Source organism: Neophocaena asiaeorientalis, unplaced genomic scaffold (assembly GCF_003031525.2).
Source record: "Neophocaena asiaeorientalis asiaeorientalis breed wild unplaced genomic scaffold, Neophocaena_asiaeorientalis_V1.1 scaffold46, whole genome shotgun sequence".
Taxonomy (NCBI): Eukaryota; Metazoa; Chordata; class Mammalia; order Artiodactyla; family Phocoenidae; genus Neophocaena; species Neophocaena asiaeorientalis.
Window position 1 is genome coordinate 6,572,583 of NW_020175393.1, and position 17,987 is coordinate 6,590,569.

The 17,987-nt window shown below is 48.1% G+C and overlaps 1 protein-coding gene across 1 annotated transcript in view; it reads right to left on the minus strand.

Moving 5' to 3' along the window:
• The window catches only part of KIF6 (kinesin family member 6), a 374,962-nt gene that overhangs the window by 24,793 nt on the left and 332,182 nt on the right, over positions 1-17,987 (minus strand). Inside the window, exon 16 of the mRNA XM_024766060.1 lies at positions 9,366-9,416. Coding sequence (XP_024621828.1) covers positions 9,366-9,416 — 51 coding nt within the window. The remainder of the gene's footprint in view (positions 1-9,365; positions 9,417-17,987) is intronic.

The window sequence follows — 17,987 nt, forward strand, 5'->3', positions numbered from 1 at the left end:
TCGTAGAAATTATTATAAACCATTACGAACACAAAAAAATATTCAAAGAATGATATAATACCAATAGTATTTTGGAAAATCTAAAAATCAGCAGTTTGCACAGCTGCCTTAGACTTGGGCTTTGTTTGGAGCTAGAACGGTTCAGAATTAGTGGAGTCCTCCTTGGTGCCCTCCCCTAGCCCCACCCTCCCTCCCTGAAGGTAACATCACTGTCCTGATGGAGTTCCATAGCCTTCCCTTCGTGCTTTTATACTCGCGCTCTGTGTCTCTAGTGCCCTGTAAACGTTACTTAGCCATTTCTTGACTTAAGGGTGGCAGAGTGTTCTCTTTATAACCGTTTGTCGGACTGTGCACCTGTGCTTGTGTGTTTTATGAATCTTTCATGTCCAAAGCTCCTATTCCCTCCCGCCCCAACAAAAAGTATTGAAAATTTTGGAATTTACACAAACGGTATGGGTCCATATATATCCTTCAGCAATTTTCTTTCTTTCAATCACCATTGTGTTTTTGAGACGTATTCACACTGCTACACGTAAATCTAGTTTATCCATGTTGAATTCTCTAGGGTGTTCCACTGTGTGACTGTATCACAGCTCTCGCTCCCTTATCCACCCCCTACTGGGGACCTTTGCGTGGTCTCCTGTCTCGCTCCCTTACGCACCCCCTACTGGGGACCTTTGCGTGGTCTCCTGTCTTGGTTCTTGTTCGTTTGACTGTCTGCTATGATAAGAACAATGCTGCCAGGAGTGCCCCCTCAGGCACACATGTGACACCATCTCAGGTATATGTTCCTAGGCGTGGAATTGCCAGGTGGTGGAGGTTGCATATCTTCTAGATATTGCAGATATCAGATATTGCCAGATTCATCCCCAATGGTTGGTCATAGACTTTATCTATACAATTCACTTCTCCCTGCTTCTCTTTTCCTTTTCTTTTTTTATTTGGAAATTGCTCTGCTCTGCTCTCTGGGTGTCCCCTGCCCACAGCTCTCTGTACAACAGTGCCCTCATGGTTTTCTGAATAGACATCAGTATTTTCAAAGCACCACTTAGAGCTTTATGTTGGTTATTTGGAACACAAAGCACCCATCGTTTGTATCTGAGCACAGACGACCCTGGTTTCTTGTTGGTAGGTCTTCCCCAAACTCATCATCAGTTTCCTTGGGGATTTAGGAAGGTCTTACCCAGCTCCACTATGCTTGCAACAGAATAGGTCCTGCAAAACAGTAAGAACTTTTCTGGGCTGAGACTGGCCAAACACAAGAGAGGACAGATGGAGGAGCCGGCCGTGGTATACTTTATCAGATACATTTTTGCAGATGAAGTCAAGAGGTTAGAATTTTGTCTACTATGTTTGATTGTTATGGACTGTGTCCCCTCCAAACTTCACATGCTGAAATCGAATCCCTAATGTGATGGTATCTGCAGATGGGGCCTTTGGGAGGTAATTGGGTCATGAGGGTGGAGCCCCCATGAATGAGATTAGTGCCTTTCTAAGAAGAGACCAGAGAGCTGGCTCGATCTTTTCAGCACAAGTGGACACAACGAGAAGCCGGCAGTCTGCGCCCAGGAGAGGGACCTCACCAGAACCTGACTCTGATCTCAGGCTTCCAGCCTCCAGAACTGTGAGAAATAAATCTCCATTGTTTATCAGCCACCTAGTCTGTGGTAATTTGTTACAGCAGTCCCAACTGATGGAGACATCGGTCAAATGCCTAATTCACTCAAAGCAGCACATATGGTTTCTGCATATCTGCACAATGAAAAATATGGCTCTGGCAACTGGTAACAGGATCATCAGTGTTCAAGTGCTCAAAGGAATAGACAGCCCCTTCCTGGGGCTTGACGTATTTTTGCAAAGAAGAGTGATTTATAGAACCTGTGAGCAAATGTGGGTAGACAGACGTGGTGACTGGGGACCATGGTGACCTCCACCAGTTATGCCAACTCATGTTGGTAGCCCAGGACTGTGGTAGCTATGTGGCCAGGGGCTCTGCCCACTGCCTGGGCATTTGGTTCCCGACACCCAGAGTCACAGTTCATGACAATTCACTGAGCATCTACTTTGTCCTTGGCTCCATCACATATACACCTCGCTCAGCACTGAGATCAGTCCTGGGGAGTAGGTGTTCTTCTTCTCTTATGGACAAGGAAACGGAAATGCAGGAAGGTTAATGGGCCAAAGTCACATGACTAGCGAATGGCAGAGGCACCATCAAGCAGGGTTCTCCTGACTCTAGAGCGAGTGCTCTTTTTACTAAACCATGGTTGCTGTTCAAGACTCACCCCGGGGCTGATGCCCACAGCCTTCCATTCTCCAGAATGGCTGCTGAGGGAGTTGGAACTACTCAAAGGGTCTGGAGCCTTGGCAACTGGGAACTGGGCAGGGAAATGGGGTGGGGACTCCTTATTACTCCCAGCCTCCATCTTGAGCCTGGAAATTTGGCCAAGGACCTTGTGTCACCGAAGCTGACCCTATATTCACAAGCACCTGTGGATTAGAATCGGCTCAGGTGGTGAGACTTTATCACTGGTCTTACAGAGCCACCTGAGTCCTTTTGGAACCAGCTGAGATGCCATCTCAGCCTCTGGGGCAGCTGCTTCCTTTTCTTTCTCCCTTACTCCAAAGGGTCAGCATTTGGATCATTCATTTCAGGTAGGATGAAAACATCTCTAACCCATCCAAGCCCTCGCATGTCTCCTCGCCAAGGTTGTGAGTGTTTTCTGCATGTCTTAAGGACCTCTGCGTTCACAAAGAGATACAAGTGTGGCACTTGACGGCTGAGGAGTGTTAGATTCATTTGTTCATTCAACCAGGGATCTGTAGACGTCCGCTAAGTCCCAGGGACTGTGATGGGCTGTTGGGCACAGGATATCATTTAATCCAACCACCCCCATTTTACAGATGTTGGAACCTAGGCACAGAGTCCCTTAGCTGGCGAATCTTTAAGGCAAAAATCTGATCCCTTAGATATCACTGATTTATTCAGCTAACACTTAGGGAGGACCTTCTGTGTGCCAATCACTGTGCTTGGGGCTGGGGGAGAAGGATAAAAGACTGAGTAATTACTATACAAGTGACAAGTTCTCTTATAGAAGCATATGCAGAGTTCCGTGTGAGCCCAGGGGAAACTGAGATAGCTCTGGGGAAGGGAAGCTTGGACTGTCTGCCTTTGGAAATGTCTCAGAAAGAGCTGCAAGTTCCGAAGGGAGGAAGATGTGTTCAAAGCTCAGAACCTTTTCTTCAAGCAAAGGCTTAATGACAAAAAGAGAAACAGAAGTTGCTTTGGTTGAACCAGGTGAAAATCCTGGGGTCCTGCCATTTGCACCCTGGGTCCCCTCACCCTCACCCTGTGGTCCCAAAGGGGCCACAGGGTGGCCCAAATGGGTCCCCTAGAGCCCATTTTGAAAACCACTGGGCTGGCTGATGCCGGGAGGGTTGCTCCAGTTGTCTCCATCAGTGGTCCCTCCCCTCATCCTGGAATTCCTGGTCTCATACTGGGTGCCCAGGCTAGTCGGCTGAATACATTGATGACAGTCTGGCCTTTTGCTTTCTCTCAAATTTGTGGCTCCCGGGCTCAGAATTCCAAAAAGCATTTCAAGACTCAGGCTTCATTTTCCACCACACGGGAGAAGGTGGCAGTGGTGGTGGCCTGTCTTTGGAGAATGGCAGGGACGCCACAAGAGGTCACTGCAGGAACACCGTTCAGGAGAAAAGAACTCCTCAGAGCGCTCTAAGCTGGAACAACGAGGTAGAACAGGGAGCCTTCAGGGTCAGTGCCTCTGTCGACCCTCATTAAGGCCCTGCTGGGATTCACCGCTGTCACTGCCGGCTCTTCAGGTCAGGTAGCGTGCACTACCCGGTGGTAATCCGAGGGCCCCACGAGGCATTGCAGCTACAATGGCCTGTTCTCAGGGGTCGCTTCTGCGTGGCATGTGGTCAGTGTGGGACTCCCCGGGCAGCCCCAGATCTCGCTGGGCAGTGTCTGCAGCAGGTTTACCCAGAGATGGCCAGGAGTCCTCAACCCCTCCCTGGGCCTGGGCTGCAGGCGTGTGTACCCGGAGGAATTGCCCAGTGCAGGGGCCGGGTGAAGGCTTGGGTGAGGGGGGTCTCCAGGGTGGTACAGATTATTTACTCATCAGTCAGGTAGCAAATGCTGAGGCGTTCGAGCTACCGCCTGGGGCTTTCTTTTCCTAAAAGGCCTCTTTGACCAAGACTTCCTTGCTCAAAAATGCTCAGTGGCTCAACTGCCTATGAGAGAAATCTGGGGATTCAAGGCTCTCAGTGAACTGGCCCAGCTCACCGTGTTGGCCTTTTCCTTCATCTCAACTCCCCACAAAGCACAAAACAAACACATACCACACACACACACACACACACACACACTGTATACACCCCCCACATACATATACATACACATCACACACACACTATATACACATACATCCCCCTCATACATCCATATCACACACACACACACACACACACACTATATACACATACATCCATATCACACACACACACACACACACTGTATACACCCCCCACATACATATACATACACATCACACACACACTATATACACATACATCCCCCTCATACATCCATATCACACACACACACACACACACACACACTGAATCAGCCTTCCCCCCGCCCCCCACCTCAGCACACACACGACAACTATCCCCTGCTCCCACCCTCCTCTCTGTGGTTCTGACTCCTGCTTATTCTTCAAGGCTCAGCTCAGGCCCATGGCCTTGGTGACACCCCCCAGGGGCCACTCCCTCTGTTAAGATCCTGAAGCTCTGATGGTCTGTCCCTCTCACCTGCCACATTTCACATGCTACTTGGTAGTGCTATGGGCCTTTAAAATTTTAATCGCAGGCACGTGGTAGAATTTTGATTGTGAGCTGCGGGAGATCCAGGCCCTGATCAAATATTGCTTGGAAGAGACACCTGAGAGAGAGGGCACAGCCCCTGTTCCTGGGATGGCTTCCTGGGCTCTCGCCCTGAGCTGCGAGGCTGTCAGAAAGCAGGGTTCCTGGAGTGCATCACCTCTCGGTGAGTTACGCGCTAATGTCAGGCCTCTCGCTTTTACAGGGGTCAATGCGAGAATCACCTTGTGGAACATTTCGGTATCTTCTGTAAAACTGCAGCTGACGACATCGTTCACTGTGTCACTCGGTGTCCTTTATACAAAGGTCCCCACGATAAATTCTGGTCTGTGTTTAGTTCCAGAAGACATTCTATTTCTGCAGATAAATTAGTTAGTATGCTTCCTGTGGTCAGAAAATGAAAACTGTGTAACTCTGGGTACTCCTCTTTCTGCTTGGTGGCTAGATAAGACAGAGTCGGATTTATTGCCTGTGTGTTGTAATCCGCTCAGCTGTGGGCTCCAAAAGCACTTACTCCTTCTACTTCTTTTAAATGGACTTATTTTATGTTCAAATGTCTCATTCCACTTTTGCAAGATGTGTGAGCCTGGGAGTCATCTGGGGAAGCATTGACTTGGCCTGTTTATTGCCTGTGCTGGCTGCCGGGGGTACAGAGATTAATTTGACTGCACCCAGCTTTCCAGGAGCTCACATTTTAGAGTGGAGAATAGCTATGGAAATAATTACAAAACAAGGTTGGTGCTTCATCAGAGGTGCATGAGGCTAAAGGACAAAGCAGACTGGCGAGAAGCAGGTGGGCAAGGCTGCATGGAGGAGGTCAAGGCCAACTTGGTTTGGGGCTACAGTAGGAAGAGGACAGTGGCTAGAATAATACATGTGTCTAAATCCGGAATTAGATAAAGAGTTATCTTTTTAATGTATATATTCCCTTGTTCTGGCTATGCACCCTTCGAGGGCAGGCACTGAATCCCTGTCCCTCTGTGGACTCCATAATGCTCAGCCTGGGGCTGAGGGCCGTGCAGTGTGGTGGTTACAGCACAAGCTCTCAATCTGCATTTGCGTCCTTAGCTGAGCAAAGCTGGGTAGGTTCACCTTAACCCCTTTGGGCCTTAAGTAAAGGGAGGATAATAGTAGTACCTCCCGCATGGGGATTTTAGGAGCTTTAAAGAGGGAAATACAAGTAAAGAGCTTAGAGCCACGGCACATGGGGAAGTACTCAAGAAACGTCTGCTGATTCGTCCCAGCTGCATCACTGACAACACTTTACCACGTTGGGGAGCTGGCACAACAGACAGGGAAAGACACACGCAGCTGAATTCAGCAAAGCACTCTCACTCAGCCGCTCGATCTAGTTCAGTCAGTATCACTTCCACGTGATGCTTAATTGAAAAATAATAGTTTTATTGTTTCCTGAAATAGTGTGCGGGAGTCATCCCTGCTCTAAGTCCACCAGTAACTTGTTTGTTGATAATATTCTTAGAACTGGTCATTGATGATTTTCTTAAGAAACCCACCCCCTCCAGCTCTGGCTGTCACATCAAGGGGGGCCCACTGGGCCCAATTCTTCTCTTGCCACACTGTCTCCGTTGGTTTCCCTGGTCACTGCCTTTCAAAAGGACCAGGGTCCCTTGGGTGGGCAGTGAATGCAGGCAGAACCACAATGTGGATTTTCAGCTGGGAAGGGGAGTAGAAGTCTTCTTAAGAGCAAAGATGCTTATGCACAGAATGGGCCTTTCCATGGGTGCTTGTCTGTGTGCCGGTGGTGTGGTGGGAAACGTTTAACAACTAGCTCTCTGGGAAAGAAAGCCCCAGTTTATAACAGTATTTGCCCTTGGTGTAAATACTCCCACTGTGGCTGATTTCAAGCTGCCAGTGGGATGTCACTGAGGGCGGAACTGGGAAGAGAGGCACAGAAGCACACCGTGAGACAGTGTGTCCAGGACACAGACGCAGTCATTGTAAATAACCTCATGAGCAGAGACAGCAGTAAAATGTAGTAAATCAATCAGGAAGTGATACATTTTGAGTGTTCCCCAAATTCCCGACACGGTGACATGCTCTCCACTGGATCTGGCCTTCTTTCATCAGTCTGCTGTCTCTTCCACACGGGGCCTCTCACCTCACCACTAAGTATGCTTTACGAGATTACAGTTCTGCAAATTTTCTTGGCCATATGTCTACTCATACAAACAGAGACATAGTCTTATGCAAAATACACGAGAAAACTTCTCCTGCTCAGACTTGCTTATTACTCCTGACCCCCCTAACCCCCCAAAACCCCAAACTCAACCAAGCGACCCCACCTGCACTTTCATGGAAACTTAGGAACATGTAGGTAAAAGAAAGAAATAATATCAAAGGGAATACTTGAAATGGAGGGTGAGGGAAAGTAGGGAGGAGAAGAAACAGACAAAGAAACAGAACAGAAAGGGGGAAGGAACCGCAACACAAACCCACAGAAATGCAAGGGTGAGACCAGGTGTAGTCACTGCCTCATCGCTGTACTGAAGCCCAAACTACAGGACGTCAGGAAGCCAAATACACCGAGCGAGTTGTTTTTGTTCTTACAGGAGCCAAGGCTAGTCTGAAGGGCAAGGGTTAAGGCAGGAAATGGCGCTGTAAATAATCTGCTGCATTGAGAGCTTTCTCTCAATGAGAAGAAGTCCCTTCTGAAATGTGTTCCTTGGGACACATGTGCACCGGCGGGTCCACAGCCCCATCAGACAAGCTCCTAAGGCGTCTGGATAGCAATGTGGCATTTGATCTCAAAATGGCAGCAGGGAGATGGTAACACTTCTTTTCTAATTGGGATAGTATGCTTTTAAAATAAATAGGTATTTCAAATGCTCTTAATTAGACTTTCAGCCAAAGTGCTTTCTGTTTGAAGTTTGCTGATTACTTCAGGCAAAGTTGGGCCCTGCTTCACCTGACACCTGCTATAGTTCATAAGAAGGCTCCCAGAGAGGTGAACGCAGGAATTAAGGCGGAGCCTGCGGTTGAAGAGACGCAGCAGGGTTGGGGGGGGGTGGCGGGGGCATAGAGGATGGAACACCTCTTGCCCTGAAAGCCATGGAAATGACTCCCCAGGCCCTAGAGCAAAACTGCCCTTGGAATTACTTGAGTGGTATCTTCCACATCATTGTTTCTGTTCAACAAGCATCATGAAGACTGAAGAAGAGACCAGGTGGCAGCCAGAGCTAGGGATGACTCCCTCTCCTGTGACCTGCACCTCGGCACAGCTCCCCACAGAGGTCCCTGTGCCCTTCCCAAGCATGGCGCTATGAGTTAGGGCCCCGGGCAGCCCTGGCTGTGTGCTGGGGAAGGTGCTCCGCAGAATCCTGGCTCCAAGACCCTGCCCAGGCCTCTGGCAATGGGAGGTCAGGCCCAGCGCATCTGCCTGACCCCTCAGTCCCGGGGCCAACAGGGGAAAGCTCAGGCTCCATCAGTGTGTCTTAGGCTTCCTTGTTCTGTGTTTCTGATGTAATCAGTAGTTATTAGGTATGATCATTGTTATGACCAAAACTAAACAACCAACCTTCCCAATAATCCAAGTTACTAGGCTCAGATGGATTACCCTCATGACGCTGGGGCTCTACTCCATTACCCCCAGAGATTCTGCACACAGGACTTCTCCAACTGCAGGTCATTCCAGGGGCCAGCCCCTTTCAAGGGGAATCCCGTTGTTCGGAACGTATGAATTGCTTATTTAATCAAAGCTCTAGAAGGCTTGATCCCGGGCTAGTGGGAGAGGATACGGGGGGCCCTGCCCGGGAGCCCTGTTCCACCAGCCTTCCAGGGAGCTGCACACTCCCCCTGGGTGACTTCCTTGGGTCACATGTCACAAGGGGGCATTTTCTGCAGATGCCCACTGCCTAAAAGGTGCCCAGGCCCTCTTACAATATCACTCTGTTGGTTTAGTGTTTGCATTATTAATGTATGAAGTGGGCCCATCGTTTTTGTGGGCAGTAAATTGCATGGGGACCAAGAGCGCCCAGTGTGGACTCAGAGACCTGGTTCAAGTCCTAGTTTCAACACTTACTAGCCTGTGACCTTGGGCAAGTCACTGAATCACCTTCATCTGGAAAAGGCACTGCACTCTTAGGACTGTTGCGAGGATGAGGAGACGTGCACATGAAGCAGTGCACAGAGATAGTTCAGCCACTGGTAGCTGTTTTCATCACCAACTGTTACTGCTGAGATGAGTTAGTCGTGGTTCTAGAAAGCTCCGAGTAGGACCCTGAGGAGCTGGGACATAGGGGGTGAATCGTCCCTGGTCAATTGGTCCCAACTGACTGGTCCCAGAGAGGAGGGGCGTCCCAAGAAAGCTGCACTGACCGCAAACCTCCCCTCCTTTAACCTTCCCAAGGGTTCTGGATGGGTTGTTGTTCAGCTGGGCGTGGGCTTCCCAGACCAGGTCAGCCTGTATTACCTGCCCTGTCTGCTTGCAGGCTCCACTTTGTACTCACCTTGAGCTACTTGCTGCACGTGCCGCTGGGTGATTTCTTCCTTCAGGCGACCTGTCAAAGACACAAAGGAAACCACTGGTGAGTCTCCAGTGGGCTGGAGGAAGACGTGGCCTAGGAAGCAGGTGGCGAGCTAAAAAAATTAGGTAGAGTATGAAAGACCAAGCAAGCACAGCCCTGCAGGCCCTGGATGTGTGGAGCAAGAGGCTGCAAAGGCTGGGGCCCTGGCATAGCAATATAAGCGCACATTTCACCTTTGGACTATCTGTGGGTTCAGTTATCTTAGTATGTCACTCATAATCTTTGCTAGGGCTACAGTCTCTTAAACAGTTCTATGTGTCTATTACTAATGAAAGGGGAGGCAGGATTTGATCTTTTAACAATTTATAGGATCCCTTTTAAATCCACTTCTTTCTTTTAAGCTATAAGAAACTGTGTCCAAAAATATGGTGGTTTTAGTTGATGATAACCTTAATATGAACACAACAGTTGACCATTTGGTAGGAGACACATCTAATTCCACGTTGCATCAATAAAGGTCTAGTGTGTAGATCAAGGGAGGTGAGAGCACAGCTGTACTCTGCAGTGGTCAGACCACAGCTGGTTATCTGTTCCAGGAGCTACTTTTTGTAAGGAACATTAGTAAAATAGAAAATACTTAGAAGGTGGTAACCGGGATGGTGAGGGCTCGGAAACCACGCCATGTGAGAAATGGTTAAGGTGACTGGAGATGTTTAGACAGGAAAAAAAATATTTGGAGTTGTGGAGACAATGGCTGTCTTTAAAAATCTAAACATTGTTATAGGGATGAGAGAACAGATTTATTTTTGTCCTACTGCTGAGGGTAAAAGTCAAGTCGAATGAAGGCAGACTTGGGGCTCAATACGAGGAAGAAACAGCTCACAACGAGGACTGTCTCCACGTGGATTAAGTTGTCTCAAAATGGACTAAATCTCCTGGCAGAGCAGTGAGCCCCTTCCTGAAAATGCTCAAGCGGAAGCTGGGCAGCCATCCGTTGGGTTGTCAGATGGAGAATTCCTGCCCTGGGTAGGAGCTGGGACCAAATGACCTGCAGGCTTCCTCCATCTCTGAAACTCCGTGGCGCCGTGCTTGAGGCATGGCTGCAACAGCAGCCCTGGGGTTAGTTTATGTCCAGGCGTTCAGCACACTTGTTAAAATGTCAGCGCTGTCTGTGTTGCACATCCCATTTGGGAGATGTGATCAGGCCACTGGGGGATTCTGAGAAAGCCTGGGAACTTCATTGCTTCCTTTCCTCATATACAGTTCATTCTATGCCTCAAAGGCTACACCCGAACTGAGTTTCCAATGAAGCAGTCACAGGAGACCTTGTCACTCCCCAAAAGTTCTAGGGCACTCCTAGAATATTATGATTGGGAGGGATGGCAGAGGTCGTTCAGTTTAATTTCCCACACAATTTAGGAGTCCCTTCTACAGAATGAAATGGTCATTTCACCTCTGACTTATACGTACCCCGGCTGTTCCACTGGTTAAACTGTATATAAGGAATTGCTGATGTGCTATTGACACCTGATTCCTTGGAATTTTCCTATTTGGACCTGGTGTGTTCTCTGGAACAGCATAGAAAAAGGATCCTCTCGCATGAGCAGTGAGACCCCTTTACACACCTGAGGGTGCTATGGTTTCTCCACTTAGATGTGTCCTCTCTGGGTTAAACATCCCCAGTTCTTCCAGCTCCACCTCGGAGGCCACCGTCTCCTGGTGTGTCACTGTGCAGGTCTGCCCTGCCTTCCACGTGTCCCCCCTGGAGAGAACTACGCACAGAGAGGGAGCCAATGACTGGGGGGAAGCAATCATTGCACCCTAATTCCAAGTGGGGGCGAGTGAGAACTTAGAGAATGTGTTGGAAGGGGGTGAGGAGGCGGAAACCTAGCCCATGGATGAGTACTGGATGAGCCTGGAGCCACCAGGACCTGAAACCCAGCCCAGCCATGGCCAGAGGTGGGCTCTCTTCCCCACGTGACCCTACTGTCTGCACCAGCAGAGTCGACAAGTTGGGGGCACAGGGGTGGTGCTGGGCTGAGCCTCCAGTCTGCCTCAAACATTGCTGACTTAATTTTTAAAGACGCACGGCACACACAGTCTTCAAATAAAAGGAGACGGTGCTACGGCAAATGCAGCGGCCCATTTAGACACCTCTCTCGGTTTCGAGGAGGTCATCGAGGGCTTTCTCACGCCCACAGTATGGAGCACCGATGCTGCTGTGGTGCCTGGCTGGTTTCCTGGGTATCTGGCGCAGGTGCCACGAGCCTCTAACGTGCCTGGGTACCACCCTCCTAATGAGACTGGACAGTGACCTGCTCCTTTAGAGCCCATACGGGCTGCCTGCCCCCCTGGAAACTACCTCCCCGACAACAAGCCTCCCCACCAAAGAATGTCCTCGACGGCTGGCCTCCCTGACCATGCGACTCCCCAGCTATGTGCCTCCCATAGGTGCTCAGCCTAGTGTGTTGTGGCTTCCCCTGTTCCTACCGGAGTGACCAGGCTCCCCTTCCCAAGCCCTGGGGAGGCTATTTTGGAATGACAGTGTGAAATATTCTCTACAGATCCAGCCTGGGAAATACTGCTCATGAAAATAAAGCGGCGGGGTTTTGCCACCAGGACTGAGAGTTCTAGAAACTGCACAAACATAGATACCTATTCCCAGAACAATGAGCCGTCCCTCGGGGTCGTGAGGTGGGTCATTGGAATGCCGCAAATTGATAAAGGTAGGTGGAAAATCTGTTTAGTGATGCTCAATTCTGGCCAGTTGGCTAACACCTCCCACCACATGGCATTTTTTGCTTTTGAGGTCTTCCCAAACAAGCTTCTAAAAATAGCCTTATGGGCTGATACCTAATTGCATTTTCCAACAGAGCCATTCTTCATGTGAAGGTAACAGTCTCTGTAATCGGCTGGATCTTGCAGCTCCATAGGTCTTGGCAGAAGAAGGAGTTGAGGGGGGTTGCAGAATTCACTCAGCATGCAGCTCGCTGTCATTAGCACGGTGATAAATCTGCTACTTTTGGCCTGGGTTCCTGGACACATCCCTGTCCCGAGGTATGGAAAAGAGATGAAACGGAAACAGAGAACTCCCAGCCCGAGGCAGGAGATGGTCTGGGAGGGAAGCCGGGGAGGGGAGGAGCGCTCTGCTTGCAGGAGAACGGTGGTAATTTGTAATTTTGCCTCCGGTAACTTACAACAGTATACGCTGGAAACACCTTCTCTCGCTTTTGGATTCATTACTTGACAAGAGTGGAGGTGGCAGCAAGGGGTGCAGGGGTACGCTGAGCTCCAGGAGAGAGGCATGACCTTTCAAAACACCTGCGTGCAGGGTGCGTGCCAAGTGGTGGTTCGTATGAGAGGTATTATCATCATGGAGAAGCAAACTCATTCTTTTACAGTGATCCTCAGTTTTCTGGATAAAACAATTTTCCTCAAGCTTCACAGTGTATTTTGCACGCGTGTTAGCTTGAAACCGTTCACCAAGCGAAAGCTGTTTAGCTGGTCCAGAACAGAGCCCTTCACTTATTCTCCCTAATTACAGAGGTGTAGGCAGAGAGAATTAAGTTCAAATCCCAGCTCTGCTACTTCCTAGTAGGGCAGGTTACTGGACATCTCTAAGCCTCAATTTTAGCATTTGAAAAATAGGGGTAATAATATAACTGTGATAATACCTGCTTTACTGTATCTCAAGACTCGAGGGTGGATCAAGAGATAACGTACCAGCATCTGTGACACATGACACTAGCTTTAGGCATCAAGGTACTGTCAGACATGTTGGAAGGATACTATGTTCATAAGATGACAGGCCCTGAAGGGCAAAGGGCTGAATGTCGATCAATGCTAGAGGGAAGTTCAGAGGAGGAAAAGGTGGGTTAGTGGCACTAGGAAAGGCAACATTACTAAAGGTGAGACTTGAGTAGGTTCTGAAAAGTGCAAGGGGTTAAGGGGGCCGTTGCGAAAGGCCCAGAGAGCTGGGCCCTTAAAATCGGGCACATCTCCTCCTTGCTAATAAATATTTCCAGTCACAGAGAGCTGTTGGAGCAAGATGGTGGAGGAGGCCAGGTATACATTGGTTTGGGGCAGGGGTTGGAAGGAGGGCTTGAATGGGGGAGTAAGGCTGGGGGGAGACCGAGTTCTAATCATACTAGAGTCCAGGATCCTAGGTAATAATTACCAAGGGCTTTGGACCCAGGTAAAAATCTCTTCTTCCATTTGACTATACTACTATTGTATCCCGGGAAAATCAAATGAAAATAAACTTCAGTAGCAGGATTGGGGTGTGGCAAGAACACACAGAATGTTTCCTGCCTGAGGGACCTCTTTGAAAGGGAGGGTCTAGTTAGTGGCTCTGAATTTGGAGCATCGATTGTGGCTGTGACGTAGGAGCCAGTTTCCCTGTGCTCTAAATAGAGGATTGTGAGTACCAAAGGCTGGATTCCCTAAGCTGTTTGTAAGGCTATCTGTGAAAAGAATGGGCCTAGCATAAAATGAGCTTGCAAGCCTTAGATGAATTTCCAAGAAACGAGTACATAAATCATTTGAAGCCTTAAAATCAAGCACATTGATCTCCTTGCTAATAAATATTTCATCAGGCTTTACCTAAACTTGTTTGTGTAACTTGAGTATCTATTGAGGCAAGAACCACCTCTTCCCACCATAGCAATGGCGGGTAAAATTAAAAGCGAGAATATCGAGAAGACTTTGCTGGGTTAGATTACAAGACGTATTTCTGAACACCAGGAGCAGGACAGAGATGCAAAATGGCAAGTGGAGCTTAAGCCTTCAGCCTCGGGGCTCCGGTCCAGAGGCAGGAAGGAGGTTGAAAGTGCAAGACATGGTTGGAAGCTGCAGGGTGGGGAGAGACTCCCCACCACCCAGCGTGTGAGTGAAAGGGGACGGAGGAAAACAAGGGCTGCCTGATGTCGCCTGGGGCTTGGGTCACGCCCACTGCAAGCCCAAGGTGGAAGAAAGGGCAGACTCAGCCTCTCTGCTTGCTAAGCTGAGCCGCCCACTCACTCTGACCAGGTCGGCCACAGCCCTGTCCCAATACTTCCGGGAGCAGTTGCTCCAAATTGTCCTTCTTAGAGCTGCTTTTGTACTGGGGGCCTGGAGGGTCTGTCAGACTGAGAGGGATGAGCACAAAGGGACAGGGAGAAAGAGAAAGAAATAAAATGGTTTTCATTAAAAACGAACCTGCCCACCAAAATGCCAAAGTATAATGCTAAAAAAAGATAGCAAAACCAATGGTTGGGACCTGAATTTGTTATAGATGAAAAAGTAGTTTTCTGGACAGGCAGAAAAAGACATTTATTGATACAGAAGCACAGAGGGCTGAATGAGACGTACTCTTCAGTTTACTGCACACCATTCTTGTCAGCCTGGGCAAAGTCGTGCGCACGCGCACGTGTGAGTGCAAGTGTGTGGGCATTTTTATCCCCGTGCCTCATGCCCCAGCCCTATTCCTGTGCCCTGCTTCTTCTAACAGGCACACATTCTAACTGGTTTGATGCATACCCTTTTATTGTATGTAATCTTACATCTGCGTTATAAGTGTTCTGTGCTACAGAGCTCATTCTGTTTCCTGCTTATTTATCAGTACTGTGTTTTTGACATCTACCAGTTTTGCTATATGTGCATCTACTTCTCAGTTCATAAGTGCTACATACATTCCATACTGTGTACCCCCAAATTTTACTTCCCTTTCCTGAGGCTGGAACAACTAGATTGCCCCCCATTCCCACTAACAGAAATAGCGCTGTGATGACCATCCTTGAACACGAAGTCTGGTTAAGTCTGTGAGAAAACTCCTTTGTTGGGTCTCAGCAGATCAGTATATTGAATTTGAGGCACTGTTCTCCATCAGGACTGTGCCAGTCTACACTCCCAAGACAGACGTCAAAATAAGCATGTTGAGAATACCCGAAGAGACGAATGCAGGCATGAGATTTCTTTAAAAGGAATAAGAAATCATGCAGCAAATAGGTATAAATGAAATAAGAACAGGTGGATAGGAAAGAAATTTTGAAATGATAACTAGAATCACTGAAACAAACAAACAAAAAGATAGAAGGAATAAGGGACTAAACCCCAGACTGGACATATTTTAAGGGTGAATTAGTGAACTGGAAGCTAATATAGAAAAACTCATCCCAAACACAGCACAGAAAGCAAGAGGTAAAAATGGAAAGAGCAGTTAAGAGTCACGGAGAAGAGATTGAGAGGTTTCATCATTTGCCTGATAAGAGTCCTAGAAGAAGGGAATGAGGCAATGGTGAAGAACCAATATTTGAAGAGATAGCAGTTGAGATTTTCCAGAATTGAAAAAAACATAAACCCTTGGGTTGACAGTGCACTCTGAGCATTGAGCAGGATAAATAAAAGTAAATCTACCCCCGGACATATCATAGTGAAACTGTATAACTTCTGGGGAAAAGAGCCACTATTATCAGCTTCCAGGGGACCTGCAAAGACCAACTTAGACAACAGCCCCGGCCGCAGTGACAGCAATAGGTCCTGGAGACAATGGAGGGAAATAACTGTCAACCTGAATTTTATACACAGTCCAACTATCATTCATAGGTGAGGACACAATAAAGTCATTTCCCAGGCTTCCCTGGTTAAGAATCCGCCTGCCAATGCAGGGGACACAGATTTGTGCCCTTGTCCGGGAAGATCCCACATGCCGCGGAGCAACTAAGCCCGTGTGCCACAACTATTGAGCCTGTGCTGTAGAGCCCGTGAGCCACAACTACTGAAGCCCACGTGCCACAACTACTGAGCCTGCGCTCTAGAGCCTGCGAGCCACAACTACTGAAGCCTGCGCACCTAGAGACCCGGCTCCGCAACAAGAGAAGCCACCACAATGAGAAGCCCGCACACCACAATGAAGAGTAGCCCCCGCTCGCCGCAACTAGAGAAAGCCCACGCACAGCAACGAAGACCCGACACAGCCAAATATATATAAATAAAATAAATAAATTTATTTTTAAAAAAAGTCATTTCCCATCATAAGAGGACTAAGCTTTCACCACCACTCCCCCGCCCCCATCTCCGAAAGGACTCACTGAGAGGCAGCCAAGCAAGAGAGCACGGACTCTGGAGCCAGGCTTCCTGGTCAGCAGACCAGCCGGGCCACTTGCTGGGCAAATTTGGGTAAGTTATGAATGTCAGTGTGCCTCAGTTTCCTCATCTGCAAAACAGGGATAATGACAGTATCTGTTGACAGGACCGAATTAGGTCACATGTGTAAAGTGCTTGGAAGAGTGCATGGCGTATAAGAACTATATAAGTGTAAGTCATTATTATCATGATCAGCAAGAAGAAAAACACAGAGAAATGTGGAGGATAAAGAAACAATGATGAACATAAAAAAGTACAGTACTTAAGTAAAAATATTTAAGTAGCTACCATAAACACCCTGTGTGTGTGTGCATGTATGTGTGAAAACTAAAACTTTAAGCAGTAATAACACTGGAGCTAAGGTGACAGACCGTCCAACGGGGACTTAAAGCAAGCTACAGCCCTGGATGTGGGTGGAGGAGGATGGATTTGGAATAACTACAGACGTTGTTACACTTACTTTTTAACTCTAGAAGAATAGAAATATGTAGTATAGCAGCCAAATCAATAGAGAATAAAAAAAAAAATGCAGGGGAGAGGATTGCAGAGAGGAAATGCCAACATTTTAACAATTCAACACGGCAGGAAAGGCGAAAAGAAGCAAAGAAGACAGTGAGAAAAAAAGGGCATAAATAATCCTGTTTGGTCAAACAATGGCAAGAGCCTTCCATATATGTGTATGTGTATAATTGTGTGTGTGTGTGTGTGTGTGTGTGAGCACACGCACACCCATATACGCGCTTATATGAGTGTGGAGGTGATGTGCATGGGAATCTACAAAGCTGTTACAATGGGTTAGCTGTGGATGGAAGTGGTGTGGTGGATGAAATGGGTAAGGAGGTGAGAGCCAAGGAAGATGAAAACAAAATCACACATCAATAAGTGTGTATGATTTATGGTTTATGTAAAAGTATATTTGTGTATATTTATGAAAAGAAATGAAAATTTAAAGACCCACTGCAATATGCTTCCCGGAGAGGGAAATGTGATGCTGCTGTAGCATGCTGAAAATTGTGCTGGGGCACCTGCCACACGTGCGATTACTGAAGATACTCACAACCGGGGCCTCAGTGATAGGCTGAGGGTGATGGGGAGTGTTGCAGTTTATTTGTCAGAGCTCTGTTTTTGCTCAGGAACATGATTGAGAAGGGGGGAGGATGGAGGATGGAGAGTCACAGGGAGCCCAGGACAGCAGCAGCAACCCAAGAGCTGTCCACTGGCCTGGGCTGGGGGAAGCACGTGGGAGGTCTCCAGCCCTCCCTAGGTGCAGAAGAAGACAAGTCCTTCCTGGGTTCCCTAGAGACAAAGGTCCAGTGACAGAGCACAGAGTGGGAGACCGGAAATGGTCTAAATGCTGGGCAAATGTTTTTAAGCCTTCTCATTCCAAAATGTTATTTCAGTTCTCCAGAATTCAAGCTTCTTCTTCCATTTACTATCATATTTGGTAACATTATTAAGTCACAGAGAGAGGAAAACGCAGCT